Source organism: Galleria mellonella, unplaced genomic scaffold, assembly GCF_026898425.1.
Source record: "Galleria mellonella isolate WM207_F2 unplaced genomic scaffold, CSIRO_AGI_GalMel_v1 utg424, whole genome shotgun sequence".
Classification (NCBI taxonomy): domain Eukaryota; kingdom Metazoa; phylum Arthropoda; class Insecta; order Lepidoptera; family Pyralidae; genus Galleria; species Galleria mellonella.
Genome location: NW_026442097.1, coordinates 3,330,799 through 3,349,235, shown reverse-complemented (window position 1 = coordinate 3,349,235; position 18,437 = coordinate 3,330,799). Strand labels below are relative to the sequence as shown.

General features: G+C 31.1%; 1 protein-coding gene and 1 long non-coding RNA gene across 19 annotated transcripts in view; one reads left to right on the top strand and one right to left on the bottom strand.

Annotated features, from left to right (window-relative positions):
- LOC113515726 (probable nuclear hormone receptor HR3) overlaps positions 1 to 17,558 on the top strand; it is a 178,192-nt gene extending 160,634 nt beyond the window's left edge. For 15 of the 18 annotated variants that reach the window (XM_052898278.1, XM_052898264.1, XM_052898276.1 and 12 more), the window contains 9 exons: positions 230 to 398; positions 4,709 to 4,908; positions 5,814 to 6,332; positions 11,270 to 11,384; positions 12,054 to 12,208; positions 13,309 to 13,417; positions 14,036 to 14,154; positions 14,478 to 14,628; positions 15,756 to 17,558. In XM_052898278.1, coding sequence (XP_052754238.1) covers positions 230 to 398; positions 4,709 to 4,908; positions 5,814 to 6,332; positions 11,270 to 11,384; positions 12,054 to 12,208; positions 13,309 to 13,417; positions 14,036 to 14,154; positions 14,478 to 14,628; positions 15,756 to 15,882 — 1,664 coding nt within the window. In that variant the 3' untranslated portion in view covers positions 15,883 to 17,558. The remainder of the gene's footprint in view (positions 1 to 229; positions 399 to 4,708; positions 4,909 to 5,813; positions 6,333 to 11,269; positions 11,385 to 12,053; positions 12,209 to 13,308; positions 13,418 to 14,035; positions 14,155 to 14,477; positions 14,629 to 15,755) is intronic. The other 3 variants (XM_052898279.1, XM_052898282.1, XM_026900013.3) reach the window with 1 other exon arrangement.
- Positions 6,861 to 9,816, bottom strand: LOC116413742 (uncharacterized). The gene is made up of 3 exons (XR_004224236.2): positions 9,698 to 9,816; positions 8,383 to 8,484; positions 6,861 to 6,989 (listed from the first exon to the last, which is right to left on the bottom strand). It is a non-coding gene; the product is annotated as an uncharacterized LOC116413742 (long non-coding RNA).
- Positions 17,559 to 18,437: the final 879 nt, after the last annotated feature.

Genomic DNA, 18,437 nt, shown 5'->3' with positions numbered 1-18,437 from the left:
CTGATTTTAGTGTTTTTTTCGTGAGAATATCTAGTAAGGAGCTATGGGAATAGATTGGAAACAGAGTTCCCCGGTTATGTCATTTATTTTTCACGCGACGACAGCGCTTCTCGCGGCGAATAGAACACTTTCGGATTATCGCATACATTTTTTGTTTGTTATCTAACAGCGCTATTGACGGTGAGTGGATGAACTAATTTTTTACGAATGCATTCTTTATCTTTTACAGCGGTGAAATTCGGTCGGATGTCGAAGAAACAACGCGAAAAGGTCGAGGATGAAGTGCGCTACCATCGGGCGCAGATGAGAGCACAGACAGACGCCGCTCCGGACTCGGTGTATGACGCCCAACAACAGACGCCGAGCTCCAGTGACCAATTCCATGGTCATTATAATGGGTAAGTAACGCCGTCTGTTGTCAAGCATCTGTAATTAAGTGGTGTCATTTAAAACATTCTATAGAAAAAAATATGAAGTGCCAAGATGCAGACATGTTATAAAAGAACTATACTGTCTAGACGATGTATCATAACCATATATATTCTACCCTATTTGATATTGAAGTAAATATAAGTCCAGGTATAAGACAAGCCTTGTAATTGTTATTTGTTATTCAAAAGATGCAGGTATTTCTAAAATATATAGGTGTAGAGGTGAACTCTATTCTATGAAGTGATGATACAGCTGTTTACTGTCTGTCTGTTAAACATTGGCGTCCTCATTGGGTGTTTTTGCCACTTGCCTTACTTGGCAGGCGGGTTGGCAACTGCAGTTAGGCTTGGTGATGTTTTAAGAGGGACGCTGCTGCCCATTCCTTGACCATTAAATTCTTTTAGTTACCTCTTACGATACCTACTGGAAAGAAAGGAGTGGCACATTCTATGCCGAGACCATACGGCATTCTGTGAAATAATATTATTTATAACCTGCTGTCTTTATTATGTCATCAGTCCATCTTTTTCTTTGCTTTCCAACATTTCTTTTTCCTGCTGGACCTCGCCATTTTGTTGTTTGGAGAGTCCACCTTTTATCTTTGTATCTTACTAGATGACCTGCCCATCTCCACTTCTGTTTCATCTACATTTCTTTAAGAAGAAAGTGAAATAATGGTATATAACACAAATTTTTACCCATAATATTATTTGCATTCCCGGTATATATTAATTGATCAAGATAAAAAGTTGCCTGTGTCCATCATTCCAATTTGGAATTCATTTGGAAATTACCACTTGGTATGAAGGACCATGTACCCGTGTATATATAAATTTTATGACAATTAGGTCGCTAAGAAATCAAGAAGCAATAAACAAACTTTATATATATAAACCCTACAGATACTCCTTTCGGGTTGGTTCCAATGTTGACTGTTTCTCCTAAGGTTAATTGGGAGAAATCCCTTCAAGGGATAACTTCGCCCATGTACCTTGTTATTTAGTTTACAACCTGTTATTTGTATTAAAAATAAATCTACAATAAAGCTTATACAAACAATGAAACAAACTTACTTTAAAATTTATAATATTAAGGATTAAAAGTGCCTTCAGAGTTATTTAAATGTTTTTTTTTTTTTTTTTCAATTATAAATGTTAAACCAAAACTTTTAAAATTATAAAAAAACGCTGTAAAATAAAATTCTGAAATAATGATTGCTACATAGTATAAAACAAAGTCGCTGTCGCTGTCTGTTCGTCCCTATGTATGCTTACATCTTTAAAACTACGCAACGGATTTTGATCCGTTTTTTTTTTTAGTAGATAGAGTGATTCAAGAGGAAGGATTATATGTAGAATACATGCATAATATTGTAGAGAAACACTGATAAATTTAGAGGTTTCAAATGTGATATGACGTAATGTAAATTCGTGCGAAGCCGGCGCGGGTCGCTAGTAGTAAATGAAATATACTACATGTTATAGTAGTAAAAAAGAGTAACCTAGTTAATTTTCCTTTTTTTTTGCTATAATAAGTCTAAAATTAACAATTTAAAATAAGAGTAACCTAATTCAAACACAAGGGTAACCGACCGATCTACACAGAGTTCACAATGCGACAGAAAAATTCCACCGTCACACCTCCAGCCAAGAGCGCGATAAAACTCAGCCAATTGGTGTCACATACGCGGAAATTTGTCATAAAGTGTGTAACTGGCACAACACTAACTGAACACAAATGTTTAAGTACACTAAACAATTTGTAGTTATCTCTCTCTCTCTCTACACTTTGTTGAACAACTGTATGTTATTTATGTTAAATATTTAAATAACCGTTAATAGGTTTAACGGTCGCAATTAACACTATATCTAGCAATACATACATACATACATTTCTGTCACGTCCGTCTCCCATTAGGGTAGGCAGAAACAATGGAACGCCAAATGCTTCGATTCAAACAAACCTCTTTCGCTTCTTCCACATTCATCAATCTTGTCATACACGCTCGCCGGTTACGGATACTTTTAATTTGGCCCTTCTTCAGCACGTCGCCTATTTGGTCGACATATGTCCGTCTAGGGCGGCCCCTACCGACATCTCCATTCATTCTTGCTCGATAAATCTCTTTCGTAATTCTTCTTTCATCTATCTAGCAATAATAATTGTCATTTTAGTTAAATTGCATTTGATTTGCTTGCTAATCGTGGCAACTACGACAAAACCTCCTATATGTTATATGAGGTCCAGTTTCAACAGTGGACAATGAACGGTTGATATGACGATGACGATAACATAGGATTTCAAGTATAAAAGAATGTAACCTCTTTTAAGGTTCCCTACCCAAAAGGTACGATTCTTTTATACTTTTTCGGTACGGACAAGGACGGACTTTGTCAGTCTGTCTGTCACAGCGTTATATCTCAGCAACTACTAATGGTATCATTTTGATATTTGTAATAGTTTTACAGATTGTTAGTTCATATATATTACATGTAATATATAGTACTTGAAAAAAATATTTATAGGCTTTGCCAGGGGTTCCTAAAAGGGTACTCAAAGTTTCAAAATGGACTTACCAATACAAATGGGATAAGAATTTTAAACAATAACATAATGTAGGGTTTCTTTTCCATATATAACGCCACTTGTAGTACGTCATTAATGTTTTTTTTTTAAGTATATTTGACCAAATTCTTTAGAAAATACCATAGATTATATTAGAATTAAATTTTTCAAAGCATATCCCAGTTATGTGAATATAATAGCTGCCACTTATGATAGTAAAAATATCTAAAATATCTGTATAAACTTCAATTCTCTTTAAAAATTGTAATTCACGTTTTAAAATAATTAAATAATTTTTAATCTCGAATCGAGTGTTGCCATCTTACCGGTAGATACACACCGGTGGGTATCTTGTTTGCTAACTTTGTCTCCTCAATGGTACAATACCGTTGTTATCCCATAATTCATTACGTCTATTCGTGTCAGCGGTGCATCAGATGTCATTATTGCTGGCAACGGTATGTGCGTGACACTGAATGGCGTGCAACGGTAACCGCCCGACGTTGATGCACAACGGTAAATGTAAATAGCGACGTCTAGTAGCGAGTAGCGGTATTAAATGTTTCTTGTATCCGTTGATAGATGGCGGTGTCACGTGTTTGTGTGTAGGCCGTGCGACCGCATAGTTTTTCTTTCTAATTGACTTCTTACAAGAAAACAATTTTCAATTAATTTCTTATAATAGAATGTGGTCGTCTTAGTAAAATCATAAAACACTAATGCCAACTTAGTCATTATTTATTTCACTGTTTAGTTCAACCGGGATTTTTGTGAATTGTTTTTATGTATTTTTGTTATTGCTGTTAATTTACACTGATAGGATACCAGTGAGGGGTCGTAGATAAATTAACTGACTTCATGAGGTCAGTTGTGACGAGTCCATCAGGAAATAACCACAATAATTTCCTGGAGATCGCCATTAATGTCTGATAAGAAAGACTAGCGAAGGCCCCATTATTAAATTTTCTATTATATTATTATTTCCTCCTATAATTGAAATGCATTTCATTAATTACTTTCATTATACTTTATATCGATTTAGGTAAGAAACAAAAAAGAATTACCCCCTTATTAATTCTTGCAAAACGATCTGAAAATCTATTATAACTACATATTTTACTGTTTTGATACTTTGTTTCAAATTTCAGTCGTTTATTTTATTTTAATAAAATTAAATCAAATTTTATACCATGGTCTTAGCATAGAATTGGGCCTCCCTTCCTTTCCCGTGGGTGTCATAAGAGGCGACTATGAGAATTTTATGGTCAAAGTATGGACAGCAGCTTCCCTCTTAAAACAACATCTAATCCTAATTGCAGTTGCCAACCCGCCTGCCAAACGTGACAACTACTGACAAAACCCTCTTGTGATGGACAGTATATATATTCGACAGTGGACAGTTAACGGCTGATATGAGTACTTATTGTACTCACAAATTTTGTATAAAAACTAGATTTTCTTAAAATCTCAAGATTGCAAACAAGCATACGTCCTGTCTGATGTCTATGGACGCCTGTTCAATATCAGGGGTGTCACGCATACGTTGCCGACTCTTAAAAAGCAACTAGATATATATTCTACACCTGGTTGATAACTAGTTAATTTTGAATATTTATTTGCAATCGATTCTCGTTAAATACTAATAGTGTATTTAAAATATGTTTTATAAATGATATCAAAACTCATATTTTATATTTTTTTTGTATTCCAGCTACCCAGGCTACGCTTCGCCTCTCTCCTCGTACGGGTACGGAGGGAACGCGGGGCCAGCTCTTACATCAAATATGAATATACAACCCCAGGCGCCCCAGCAGCAACCCTACGATGTGTCGGCAGATTACGTCGACTCCACTACAGCATACGAGCCGAAGCAGACCGGAGGTTTTTTGGATGCCGACTTTATCGGACATGGTGAGCTTTATTTTGATAGTTAAGCATTTTTTTTTGATAGGTGAAAATGGTATGGTAACCCCGCCTGCGCTAACGGGATACGCTGGCGGAGCACCAGTGAAGGGTGATCGATGAGAATGAAAACAGGCCAGTTAGCCCATCATGATGAATTCATCAGGAATTAACCATGATAGTTTCCAGGTTGGGTATATTGCTAGCAATGGGATTCTCAGCCTCCATTACTAACAATCCCTTTCCCCCCTACTTAAGTATTTGAGCTGTTGCAAATCAGTTTTTTATGCTTTTACTACTGATTCTCACAAACCCATTAATTATTTTTAAATAATATTCAAGTGACTTTAGGTATTGGGAAAATTACAAAACAAATAATTTCAATGAGCTACATTGTTTTAATGTTCCATTTTCATTCATACTAAAATCAACAAAAATAGTCATTTTATAATTATGACAATGGTCTAAGTTTTGTGTTTTAGTATATTAGTTTGCATATTCACTGTATAGGGCAGAAACAACTTCATTCGATGTTTTTAGCGCAAGGCATATGACTAAATTTCAATGAAATATTTAGCAAACAGTCCTATATTGGATTTGAAAGACTAAGAAGTCACTGCTTGTATGGTTAAAGAAGCGAGCGAGAAGGAATACTGCGGTGTCTCTTTTTTCTTACCATAGGTCCTTTACGTATCGGATATAAAAGAGTTTAATTTATGATTAATATCAGCATAGTGATTTTATCTCTACGTTTGTTTATATTCATGAATCACGATGTCCTTGCGTTCGCTAATAATTGCATGAGAAAACTTAATAAAAAAAAAAAAAAAAAAACTAGGCAGGTAGATTTTTTTATTAATAATCTAACAAGCTAGTAGGTTACAACGATTAACAGATGCTAACATTTTCAATAGACGACCAGCCAAAAAGCGCCATAGTACGACCACCAGGTTCCACTTCAACCACAACAGCAACCACATCGACAACCACCCTCCGACAGTCAACCATTGACATGCCGAGGCCTAGAATACAGGAATTCGATAGATACGAGGACAGAATTCAATCTCCAGCCTCTATATCCAGCGGAGTTATTAGTATTAAGCAGGAAATCAAGCCGGAGACGTCAATGGGCGTAGACAACCTGGTTGCCAGTTATGTGGACTCAACAACCTTTCTGCACAGTCCATCTAACATCCAACATAGTCCGATGGACATACAGAATTCAGTGTTGGTGTCCGGGCAGAATTCTGTCTCGTTAACAAGCGAGGAACTGAGCCCAGATGACTTGACGTCCAGTAGTGGACACGGAAGGTTGATAGACCCTTTAAATATGAATATATCTGGTATGGGGATGGTTAACCCCAACGCTGTCACGAATAGAAGACATCACGGTTCAAGTCACAGTGGATCGTCGAGTTCTGAAGACCTGCCGTGTAAGTTTGCCGTTTGGTTGCCACTGGTTGCCTTGTTTTAAATTATCTTTTTTTTTTATCATGCATCTGCAATATTTTACGCTAGATTAAATTGTAATACAACTATAGATGTTTATTATATTTTTTTTGTTTATACACTGAGTTTAATATTTACTGAGTTTACTGAGTTTTTGACATACAATAAATTCAACGCACATGTTGTATTTTACTCAGTGTCTTTGTTTAGAATTACACTTTTGGTTGCTATTTCGTATTTTATTTGCTTAGATTTATTTTTTTATTTGACCGAGTTCAATATTTACATTCCTTTATATTGTTACAAGATTATTAATTTAATTTTATGTACACTTGTAGTTTGATATTTTTACATTTATATGTATAGTAGTAAATTGTAGCATTCTGATTTTTTATTTTATTTTAAACAGTCTATTAAGCTCATTCTGTTTTTAATGACTTGTTATATATTTTTTTATTGCATCACATTTTAAGGATGAGATATGTTTCTTTTTTTTTATAATAAAAATAATATTAGGATTTAGACGTCATATTTTATTTACAAATACTAGTTACAAAATTGAATTATGTTACGTTTCTTTTTTTCTTCAACAAGAATCCACTGTTTGTCTAAACTATGTAGTAATTGTTACAATTGTTATCCTAAAAGTAAAATAATTACAATAATTAATAAAATTCTATTAGCAGCATTTAGTATGTTAGGTTATGTAGGTAAATTTTGTTTAAAACTTTGTAAAATCTTGTTTATTTTAATGTTAATACAAATAAATAGGAGAAGGAAGAAAGAGAGCAGGTATCGAGAGAGATCTGGATTAATACATAAATAAATCATTTAGAAATTTATAAAATATTAGATGCCCAATTCAGTTTTATTATGTACTGTTGAAGTATTCACGGATGTACTTATAAAGAGAATGAGACCAAGTCTCCTGTTTAAATACTTAAAATTTTTACTTATCTATGCTATTTTTCAAGCATATTCTTTCATACAAACTTTGTCGTTACAAATAAAAAATATTTCACCAAATAAATGCAATCGTTCTGAAGTGAGGCGCTTCCATACATTCGACGATTGATTTTTATACGTATTTATGTATAAATAGAGGAGTTTAATAAAATATCTTATGATTCGTGTTTTGGAGGACACGTAATAACTATACTTGTAGTTTCGTAGGCTGACAGATTCCTTCGTAGGAGTGGGTAACACTGAGTTTTATTGGACATTAGTGGCGGAAAAAAGGTCAATACCCATTCCAATATCGCCCGTAGCAGTCGGATATCTATATTAATTTTGATCGAGGTCTTCATTTCGATATTAAATATTGAATAACAAAACATTTACAATATATTTGTAAATGTCTGTTATTGTTGTTGGGCCAGTATATAGTTCTTGTAACTGAAATATATAGATATTGCTGTATATTACCGACCCCGAGTCCGAGTATATATATATTTTTTTTATACCACTGAGGTGGCAAACAAGCATACGGCCCACCTGATGGTAAGCGGTTACCGTAGCCTACGAACGCCTGCAATACCAGAGGTATTACGCGCGCGTTGCCGACCCTGAAGAAACCTCTTTACCCCCCTTTTGAAGAACCCCATGCTGTAGTCTCTTGGGAGAGATGGGGATATGTTAGAGTAGCACTTGAATACCTACCTTGTTAGAAGTAGATATACGTGGAAATGTGACCAGCGTGAAAGTAGAAGTAGCATTAATATATCACAATAGATTTAGTCTCTTTTATAGTCCAAATAATTGACAGTTTATTTATAACACAACACACACTAAATATATAAAACACTGTATCGCGCTATTATATTAAAACATTTGTAAAGACAATTTTAGACAAAAGTCAATTTTTAGAATACCAACAAATATTAACGTTACTAGGCAACAACATTTTTCTTTTTCTATTTTCAAATTTTACTAAAGAGTTTATTAATACATAGTTTGCACCTAAACAGTATATAATGAAGGTTGCCTAACTTTTAACACGAGATGGCGCTATATCGACAACAACAATATACTTACAGTTAAAATTTCGCTTCTTCCATTTCGAACTGCTAGATTCACGAACAATTACAAAAGGAAGGGAAATTATAGGTAGCGCTAGACAGCAGGGCAAGTAGCATGCTAGAAAGAAAGAAACGCTTTATTACAAATATAAATAACAAGCATACGGCCTGTCGGATATTAAGTGGTCATCATAGTTTATGAACGCTTGTAACAGTTGTTTCAATACTCAACTTGTTAAAGGACTACCATAATACAGGAAAATAAAAAAAAAAAAATATTACAGTTGGGGCAAAATCAGTTATTTTGATTCAAAAACTAAATAACTAAATCGATTTTGGTGTAAAGATTCTATGGGGCTAATCTGAAAGTTTAAATAAAAAAGTAATTTTGCAAATCGATTTATAACTAACGGAGATCATCATCTTCCTACCCTTATCTCAATTATTATTTGGGGTCGGCCTAATATGTTTTCCTCTTCTATTCTTTTCTATTCCCAGTATATAACGGAGATATGGTGTAACAAACATAAAAAAATACAACCGTATCCAGTACTTCCTCGTGGTTTTTTAAGTCGGTTGAAAAGCAATTTTCAATTTGTCTGAATTTTTTGCAATTATGTTATACAATTAATTCGCAAAATCTGAATTCATTTTCGTAATTATTTTTGCAATCTATAAGGTTCACTCCTGTGTTGATTCGAATATATCTATTAACCAACTTTAAAAAAAGGTTGTATTTTATTAATCCTCCTTTATTTTTAAACCCATTTGGAAAATTCTTTTTTCTCTAAAAGGATATACTACTTAATGATATTCGTACCTTGAACCTTGTTCCTTGAACAGCAAGAGAACTCCCCAAGGATTGGTAGTAAGAATTTTGTCAATTTCACTTATACAGTTTATAAGGGCAAACAAATAAATTATATATATATATATATATATATATATATATATATATATATATATATATATATATATATATATATATATATATATATATATATATATATATATATATATATAAACGAACACACAATATCACTTGATGTTTAAACCATCTACAAATTTTCTATTTTTATAATAAACGACAGTCAAAATTGAACACACGCAATCAAAGCTTTAAATTTTGAAAAACCAAAAAGTATTAACAATACTTATAGTTATATTATCGAAATTATAAGATGTTCACTTTTTAAATTAAAATATTTGTATTCGGTTTTTTTTTGTTGAACACAATCTTTAATTATTTAACGACTGAAATTACTGATGTTTTGTAATACAGTAACTGCGTCCAGCATTTGAATTTTTAATAATATTGAAAGAGTACTTACGCCAACAAGCAATCAAACACGCGCCAAGCATAAAAGCTGTTATTGGCTCCATAGCCATATTTAAATTATTTTTATAATAATTTTATTTAGTAAACTTTAAACTGTCATTCTGATGTCATAATGCCATATTTATTACAAACCACAAAAAAATTTACAAATAGTTTTTATATATTTTTTGTTATACGTAAGTTTGTTTTTTTTTTTTATCTATGGTATGTTAATACAAAGTCATGTAGGTAATTTTGTATTAGCATAATTTAGAATTTTTTTTTTAATTGACTATATCTGTAAATAATTTTATTTTTGTATTTTGCAACAAAAAAATAGAAAATATTCACCTTTCTTTGCATTATTTTTTTTATTGGTGAAATAAATCAAGGTGACATAATTCATGTTCAAAATTAAAGAATAAATGGTTAAAAAAATAAATGTGACAGTTAAGGGTTTTTTCTGTAATGGACGTCAAGAAGGTATCCAGACACGATCAACTTAAAAGTGAACTTGTTCTTTTATATAATTTTTGGGCATTCAATGTTATAATGGAAATTTCCACCATTATGCAAAGAAGGGTTAATTTATTAGGTGTTTTATTTATTTTATACATCAGTAAATTTTAGTTTATTTTATGAGTAGTGTTTTATTATAAATATTTATTTACTTCCATTCAAATAACCTATTACATCAATATAATTTATTTACAGTAAAACTTTAGATCTGTTTATATTTTGCTCTATAGTAGTTATAATGTTATTTTTTTATTCAGTTCTAAAATTGTCTAGTTTATGCACTTATTTGTAAAATTTAGGCGAAAAGTTTCTTTTAGTATTTTATTTTTAATTTCCTTTTAGATACCTACTGTATTGGCTCATTTTATTTATGTTTAAAGCATTGTTACTTTAAACTCATTTATGTTATTGTTACTCTATGTTTGTTTTATTATTTTTTATATAAAAATGTAGATGAAGATTTTCTTCTAATATTTTATTTTTTATTTCGTTTTAGATATTTACTGTATTCGCTCACTTTATTTATGTTTAAAATATCGTTACTTTAAACTCATTTATGTTGTTGTTACTCGATCTTTGTTTTTTTTTATTTAACGCTAAAGTTTGTTTTATAAGGTACTTTTTTTTTTAAATAAGGTTTTGGTAATATTGAATAATCTGTTAAAATGTCGTATTGTCGTAGTTAGTGTTACACAAATATAGCTATTAAATTGTTAATTTATAAATAGTTTTCAACCCTTAAATATACGTAAATTGTAGATTATGATCTATCACAAATTATGTTAAAATCTGTTTAACAAAATGATTTAATAAAATTTGGGTAGATCATATTCTAAATTAAAATATTTGATAATTATCTTAATTCTAACAAGCAAAGGATTCAGTTATTTTATATACTTACTAAGATGTACACTTTTTAATAAATAAATGATTACATTCTGTATCTATGTTATGTCCATGGTACTGCTCGTGTCTATAGGTGACGGTTACCACTTTCCATCAGATGGGCCGTCAGCTTGTTTGCCATTCTAAGTTGTATAAAAAAAAATGTTGATGATATTTCCAGCGGAAGGTGACATCAGCAAGGTGTTGGTGAAGAGTCTGGCTGAGGCACACGCGAACACAAATCCAAAGTTGGAGTACGTCCACGAGATGTTCAGAAAACCACCTGATGTCTCTAAGTAAGTGACACTTTTTAGTATTAATCGACATTTAATAAAAAAAAAAAAAAATATTCGAGTGTGCAAGTTATGGGAAACGAGATGATGGAATTTATATTATATTATTATATTTCTATATTGTCAAAGGGATTTTGTACAAAATGCGTTTGAGGTAACCAATTACCTCTGTCCCTTTCGTGTTGTATTTGCATGGCTGTGTTTTGGTTTAAAAGATGGGATATGGCAGTGAATTTACAAAGTACACAGGTATAACACCAGAGTCCTCAGGTATATTTATATAATTTCTTACAGATCTTTAGTAACTACTTGTGTTGATTAAAAATTAAATATTTATCTTATAATATTTTATAGATTTTTACTAATTATTTATATGTATTTAAATGTTACATATATTCCTATAATCATTAGACTATCTTTAACTAACCCTTATCTATTAGGAGATCCTGATAATTTTATCCCTGCAAATCCATTAGTAACACCAGTTCATATTCAACCAGAATGATATTTTTTATTTGCCTATGCAATTCTTCGGTCTATTCCCAATAAATTAGGAGGTGTAATTACTTTAATTTTTCCTATCCTTATTTTAATTATTCTTCCTTTTACTTTTAATAAAAAAAATCAAGGAATTCAATTCTATCCTTTAAATCAAATTATTTTTTGATACAGACTTTTATTTTACAACTCGATGACCTACGAGGAGATGTGGTTAGACTGCGCGGACAAGTTGACAGGGATGATACAAAACATTATAGAGTTTGCGAAGCTGATACCCGGCTTCATGAAACTCTCTCAGGACGACCAGATACTGCTGCTCAAGTCAGGTGAGTATTGTATTGTTATCTAAATTTTAGACAATTTTTTTATGAAAATGGAATGGCAAACCGCCTGCACTATTTACACTGGCGGGGTATCAGTAAGCGGTCTGTGCTATCGGTATACACTGGTGGGGTACCAGTGAGGGATGATAGGTGGGAATGAAGCCATGTTTAGTTGGCTCATCGCTAGGAATTAACCAGGATTTATCAAGATCGTTTGAAGGTGGACTTAAAAGATAATATACTAGCACTAGAGACTAGCGTCCGCATTATTAACAGTCCCTCCTCCCTAAAAGGTGAGGGTGGTTTGAGAATGGCAGTGGTTTTACTGTATGAAGTAGTATATAACTAGGCCAGTTATAAAACTTTCTGGCCATGATATATGATGCTAACTATTCAAGTAACCACTGTCTCTCTACCTAGTTCTTTAGAGATTTTCGTTTCTAGTTGCTGTAAAGAAAACAACATAACAAACAATCACACCATACACAATCATGCTGGCTAGGATGTACAACGATGCACCTCTATTATAAGCTCATACAATTTCAAGGAAATATTGATGTTTTAAGAATCGCAGCAAATATAATGTTAAAAGAATGACAAGAAAAATTAGGTAGGAAATGTATAAAGATTTTTTCTTAATCCATTTCGAACAGGTGGAGGCTGTCTACGCCAATTTTAAGCCGATTTCATTTGTTCTTTATATATTGAGTGGATTTACTCTCGTGTAATTCTTATCCTTTATTTTGATAAAGTTAAAGTAACAACAGGTATAAAATATATATGAAATGATTCCATTTGGTAAAAGATATAATTTTCATATATTTATTTTTCAAATTTTCTTTCATCATAGTTTTTTATTCTACGAATATTTAGGAAAAGTAAATATTTTATAAAAAAAGAAAAAAATAGCACATTATTTCCGTAATACATTTCATATTTGATTTCTAACGAAATCTTTTAGTTACATTAATTTAAATATAAGAATGACTTCGTTGATGTTTCTGAAACATTTCGACTACTTAAAATGTGAAACACATGAGTAGTCTTATAATAATTCATTACATATATTCATATATTAATATTAATGTAAAATTATTCCACAGGTTCATTCGAGTTGGCAATAGTTCGTCTGTCGCGGCTGATCGACGTGAACCGCGAACAAGTGTTGTACGGTGACGTCGTGTTGCCAATACGGGAGTGTGTTCACGCGCGGTGAGTTACATATATTCGTATAAAAATTTACTTGGTGTGTTACATATATTTTTGTAATTTATTTATATTAATGTGTTAAATTTAATTTTAATTTAGTAGTTATAACACAGACAGTGAATTCAATTCCTTTAAAATTGTACAACACATATATTTGAAGAAATTAATTCTACTAACATTATAGTTTAATGGAGTTTGTCACTTCTTGGTGTCACTTAGTGGCCTCAACGTGCCATATTGATTTAGAATACTTGTTATACTATTTAATTAATATATCCCATTCCTGTGTATAAAATCGTAGGAGTTATTATAACAAATCTATTGTTATTATATTGTTATTTTAATACAAATATATGTGTATACCCACATGTCAAGCGTGACAACTACTGGCAAGACTCGCTTTATGTGGAAGGCCTATGTCCAGCAGTGGACAGTTAACGGCTGATATGATAATGATGATATGTGTGTAAAGTTTATGTTCTCTGTCGCTTCCTTAAGTTCAGATTTTTTTTATACTACAAAGGTGGTAAACAAGCATACAGCCCGTCCGATGAAGATTTCAGAATTACTCACAGTACAAGTTTTTTTTTTCATTAATTTTTAATTACTTCTCGTTTCTAGCGACCCCCGGGATGTGACACTTGTGGTGGGCATATTCGACGCCGCGAAGACCATCGCGCGACTTAAATTGACTGAGACTGAGTTGGCTTTGTATCAGAGTCTTGTGTTGTTGTGGCCAGGTAAGTTGTCTATTGTATTTAGATTTTTATTTCCATTTATTTAGTGTTTCAATATAAAACATATTTAAGCATATAAAAAACATAATGAAAGTTGCCCGGGTCTTATCCGTTTATTTCTGAAATTTCTCTAGAGATTTTAATAAAAAATTGTAAAGTTGTATTGTTTGCTTTTATTGTTTTTTGATTTAATTAGATAGTTTTAATTCCGACAAGTGGCACTATTGTCCAGATTTTGCAACTATACGGAACTGGGACGGGTTATTGGTTTTTATATAAATTTTGTATATGTACATATTCTGGTTATGCTACATATAAATTTACAGAACGGCATGGAGTTCGTGGCAATCCAGAGATCCAGTGTCTATTCAATATGTCGATGGCGGCAATGCGCCACGAGATCGAATCTAACCACGCACCGCTCAAAGGTGACGTCACAGTGCTGGACACATTGCTCGCGAAAATACCCACCTTCAGGTATGTGTATATTTTATTTATATTATTATGTAATTTATATGTACTAATTAAGTTAGATCAGTTTATAGAAAAATTCTATTAAAAATGTGTAATGTAATATGTAAAAGGCGTTCAAGTATTACGTAACGTAATTAGGACAGGGGGTGTCTTGTAAACTTTTCTGGAACTCTGAATAGCGTGAAAACAGTAAGCTTTCTCTTATGTGAGACTAGCTGATGTCCACGACTTTGTCCGCATGATTTTTGTTATTCCTGTTTTGTTATGTATCGATGTATGTACCTACCTATTTATTATGTCTCCGAATACTGAACCAAAATTAACAAATGACGTGTCACTGTGTGACGTGACACGTGTTCTCACTCTTAGGTTAAAATAATTTTACTTAAATAGGTTGTGTACTAAGTTGTATAATTTACTATAGTGTTTTAACTATCCCACGGAAACTCTTTAATTTTCCGTGATCAAAAGTATCTAAAATGTTGACCGAGGATGTAAGGTATCACCATGAAAAATTTCATTTAAATCGGTCCAACAGTTTTGCAGATTAATTTTTACAAACAGACAAATAGACAAAGAATTAAAAAATTTGTTAAACATCCCCATGACTCAGTTTTTAGCGTTTTTTTATTCTATGTACAGACATTCGACCAGTTTCATTATATGTATAGATACTTGTTTCCAGCAGTGGGGTGTTAATCCTTTGTTATGATATTATTGATCAATACACATAAATAGATTTATTAAATTATTATCTTTTATTCAGCTTTTAGAATCACCTGTTTCTAAATCAATCATCCATTCTGATATTATATGTAACTACATTTACTTTGTTACAGAAAATTATTGTATTATTAATTAAGATAATAAAATAATCAAGTACATATATTCTGAAATTATATGTTACATGTACTACTATACAGAATTAGCGTTCATGTGAAATTAATTGGCCAGTTCCACTTGCCCCTACCAACTTTCCCCCTTGGGGAGTAATAGTAGATTTTTTTTCACTTGTCCCTACCTTTATGTGTCCAGCAGAGACAAATGGAATGTAAGATCATAAAATAACTAAGTACATATATTATGGAATTATATGTAACATTACAACAACTACATTTATTTTGTTACAGAGAACTATCGCTCATGCATTTGGAGGCGTTATGTCGCTTTAAAGCGGCACATCCACATCATGTATTCCCAGCACTCTACAAAGAACTATTCTCTTTAGACAGTGTACTAGATTATACACACGGATAATTTCGCCAAATTATTCCATGGGTTATATTCTTAATTGGGGTTTGTACGATCTCATTTTTGCCTACGAAATCCGGAGGTGGCAGTAGTGAGGCCGACTTTTATTTAAAGACTTGACAGCTATGTATTTTTTTTTATTCGATTGTCCCCTGAACTGTGGACACCTGGAACGTTATTTGTTAACCTATTTATAATTGTATGTATGTACTTTGAGACTGTTATAATGATATTTTACGTATAGGTACGTACGTACAATATTAATATTTAAATGTTTATTTAATTTTGAATCTAGGCACGTTATAGGTGTTCACACTTCATACGTAATGTCAGATGGTATTATATTATTTTTTTGTTATGCTCTTATTTTTCATAACAAATGTAGATTATGGGAATATATGGAACCTGAATTTGTGAGCTTTATATAAATACATAATAATACATATATGTTTTGTTGTGTGTTTGTATATAGAGGCGTATCGTAATATAATTATCATAAATGTATAACTTTGATGAGAAAGTAAGAATTATATATAAAAATAATAATAGTAATAGAGTTTTTATTAAGAAGTGAATAAATTTATAACGTTATAGCGTCGTAATGTACACACTACAGTTTTCTTTTTCTAAACAGAACTGTAATTATTAGTCCCTAATTATTTTTTAACAATTTTTTTTATAAAGAATATTGTAATTTGTTATTTATTTCAAATGATTATTATTATTGATGTTTTTTTTTTATTTCTCTTCAACATAGATGATATAAGTTGTAATATAGGATACACAATACTGCCCATTTTATTATATATTTTATTTTTCGTTGGCTTGAACAAGTGAAGCGATGAAAAATTTTCAAATTATAAATAACTTAATATAAACTAATAATAAGATGGAATATAACGTATTATTGTACGGTGCATTGAACAAAATCGCAGTCGAACATTATTATTATTATTATATTGAAAAATGAATAAATAAATAAACCAATCAAATTTGTACCGATCAAATTAATTTTGTACTGTCTCAGCAGGCAATTTACATATTTTCATAGAATAAATTTGATCTCATTTTTTGCACGTTCTTCGCTTTGGTGCCATGTTTGGAATTTATTCAACATTATTTGTTTTTTTGCATAATAAACAAGAGATTATGCCGTAAGCAATGCATAATAATAACTGTACAACTGAATTTTAAAGTACATTTTTTACTGTAATTTATATATATATTTTTTTGTAATACGTAAATTATACTTACAGTTTTTTTACGCTTTACGCACTTTTATGTACGTATCAAGAACGAATCTTTGTTTCCTCATTTTTCTATATTAAAATTGCCTGCTACGTCTATTAGAAATATTAACCATCAATTTTTCTAACATTTACGCTAAGTTTTGTCGAATAGCCTTTACTATAGACTGGTTTATATTAATAATAAAAAAGAAGTATAAATCTTAACTCGTATTTTGTAAATAGTAATTAATCATATGTATTTTATATTAAATGTCATTATAAGGTTCAATGGGTTAATTTTAATTTTACATTTTATTAAAAAAAAGTGAAAAACAAATTTTCCACGATGACCTGCCGGGATGTCGAATCTTGAACGATCATGTGAAAGTGTTGTTTTTTATCTTTCTATATATTATATATTTTTTGTTAAATAAAGCAATCTGTTATTGTCTATTTGTTTTGTTTTATTTTGTTTTATTTTTTTTTGGTTAATTTCTTTTTATGCGTTCCTTTTTACACGAATTAATATTATTTGATCCCCCCCCCCCCCCGTTACAGCACCGTCATATTTTTTATTTAAAACAATACATAATATAGCTAATAATCGTACATAAATAGTGAGATACATAATAGTAAAAAATATACGGGTGGTTCAATATATTATTTTTAAACACAATATATATGTATATATATATATAGCTACATTTATATATTCCCGTTTGTTTTATTGATATTGTTATGAAAAAAAAAAATATAAAACTTATATTCAAGTGATTTTAGTGAATGTAACTTTTTCACTGAGCGATATTTAAAACTTTTTTTTTTTGTTTAAATATAAGAATTTAGGCGCACATTAGACGAATTAGTGATTCATTTAGCTTAATAATGGGGCTTGTCCAATTCCAAATCTAATTCAACTAATAATCTATTACATCTGAAATAATTATACGGCGAAATTAAATTAATAACGTTGCTATTAGCAATTTGCCAATCAATTATTGATTTTATATTATATATTAATATTTTTCGTTTATTCTTTGTAAATATTATTTTTACTACCTTATATTTTTATTAATTTATTTAATTATACTTCATAATTATATGTTTGTATAATACGAGTAACGAAATTATTATGTTTATAACAATTGGACATTCCCCATTATATAATTTACTTTAAACTCGATAAATAAACGTTTTAGAGCACTAAGACTGAAAATTCGGCTGAATACATTGATAAAACAATAAAAAAAAAACTTATGAAAATTAAGACAAGCAATCAAATCTGAACTCATTATTTGTCTATGGTAATCAACAATGAGTTCTTATTCTAAA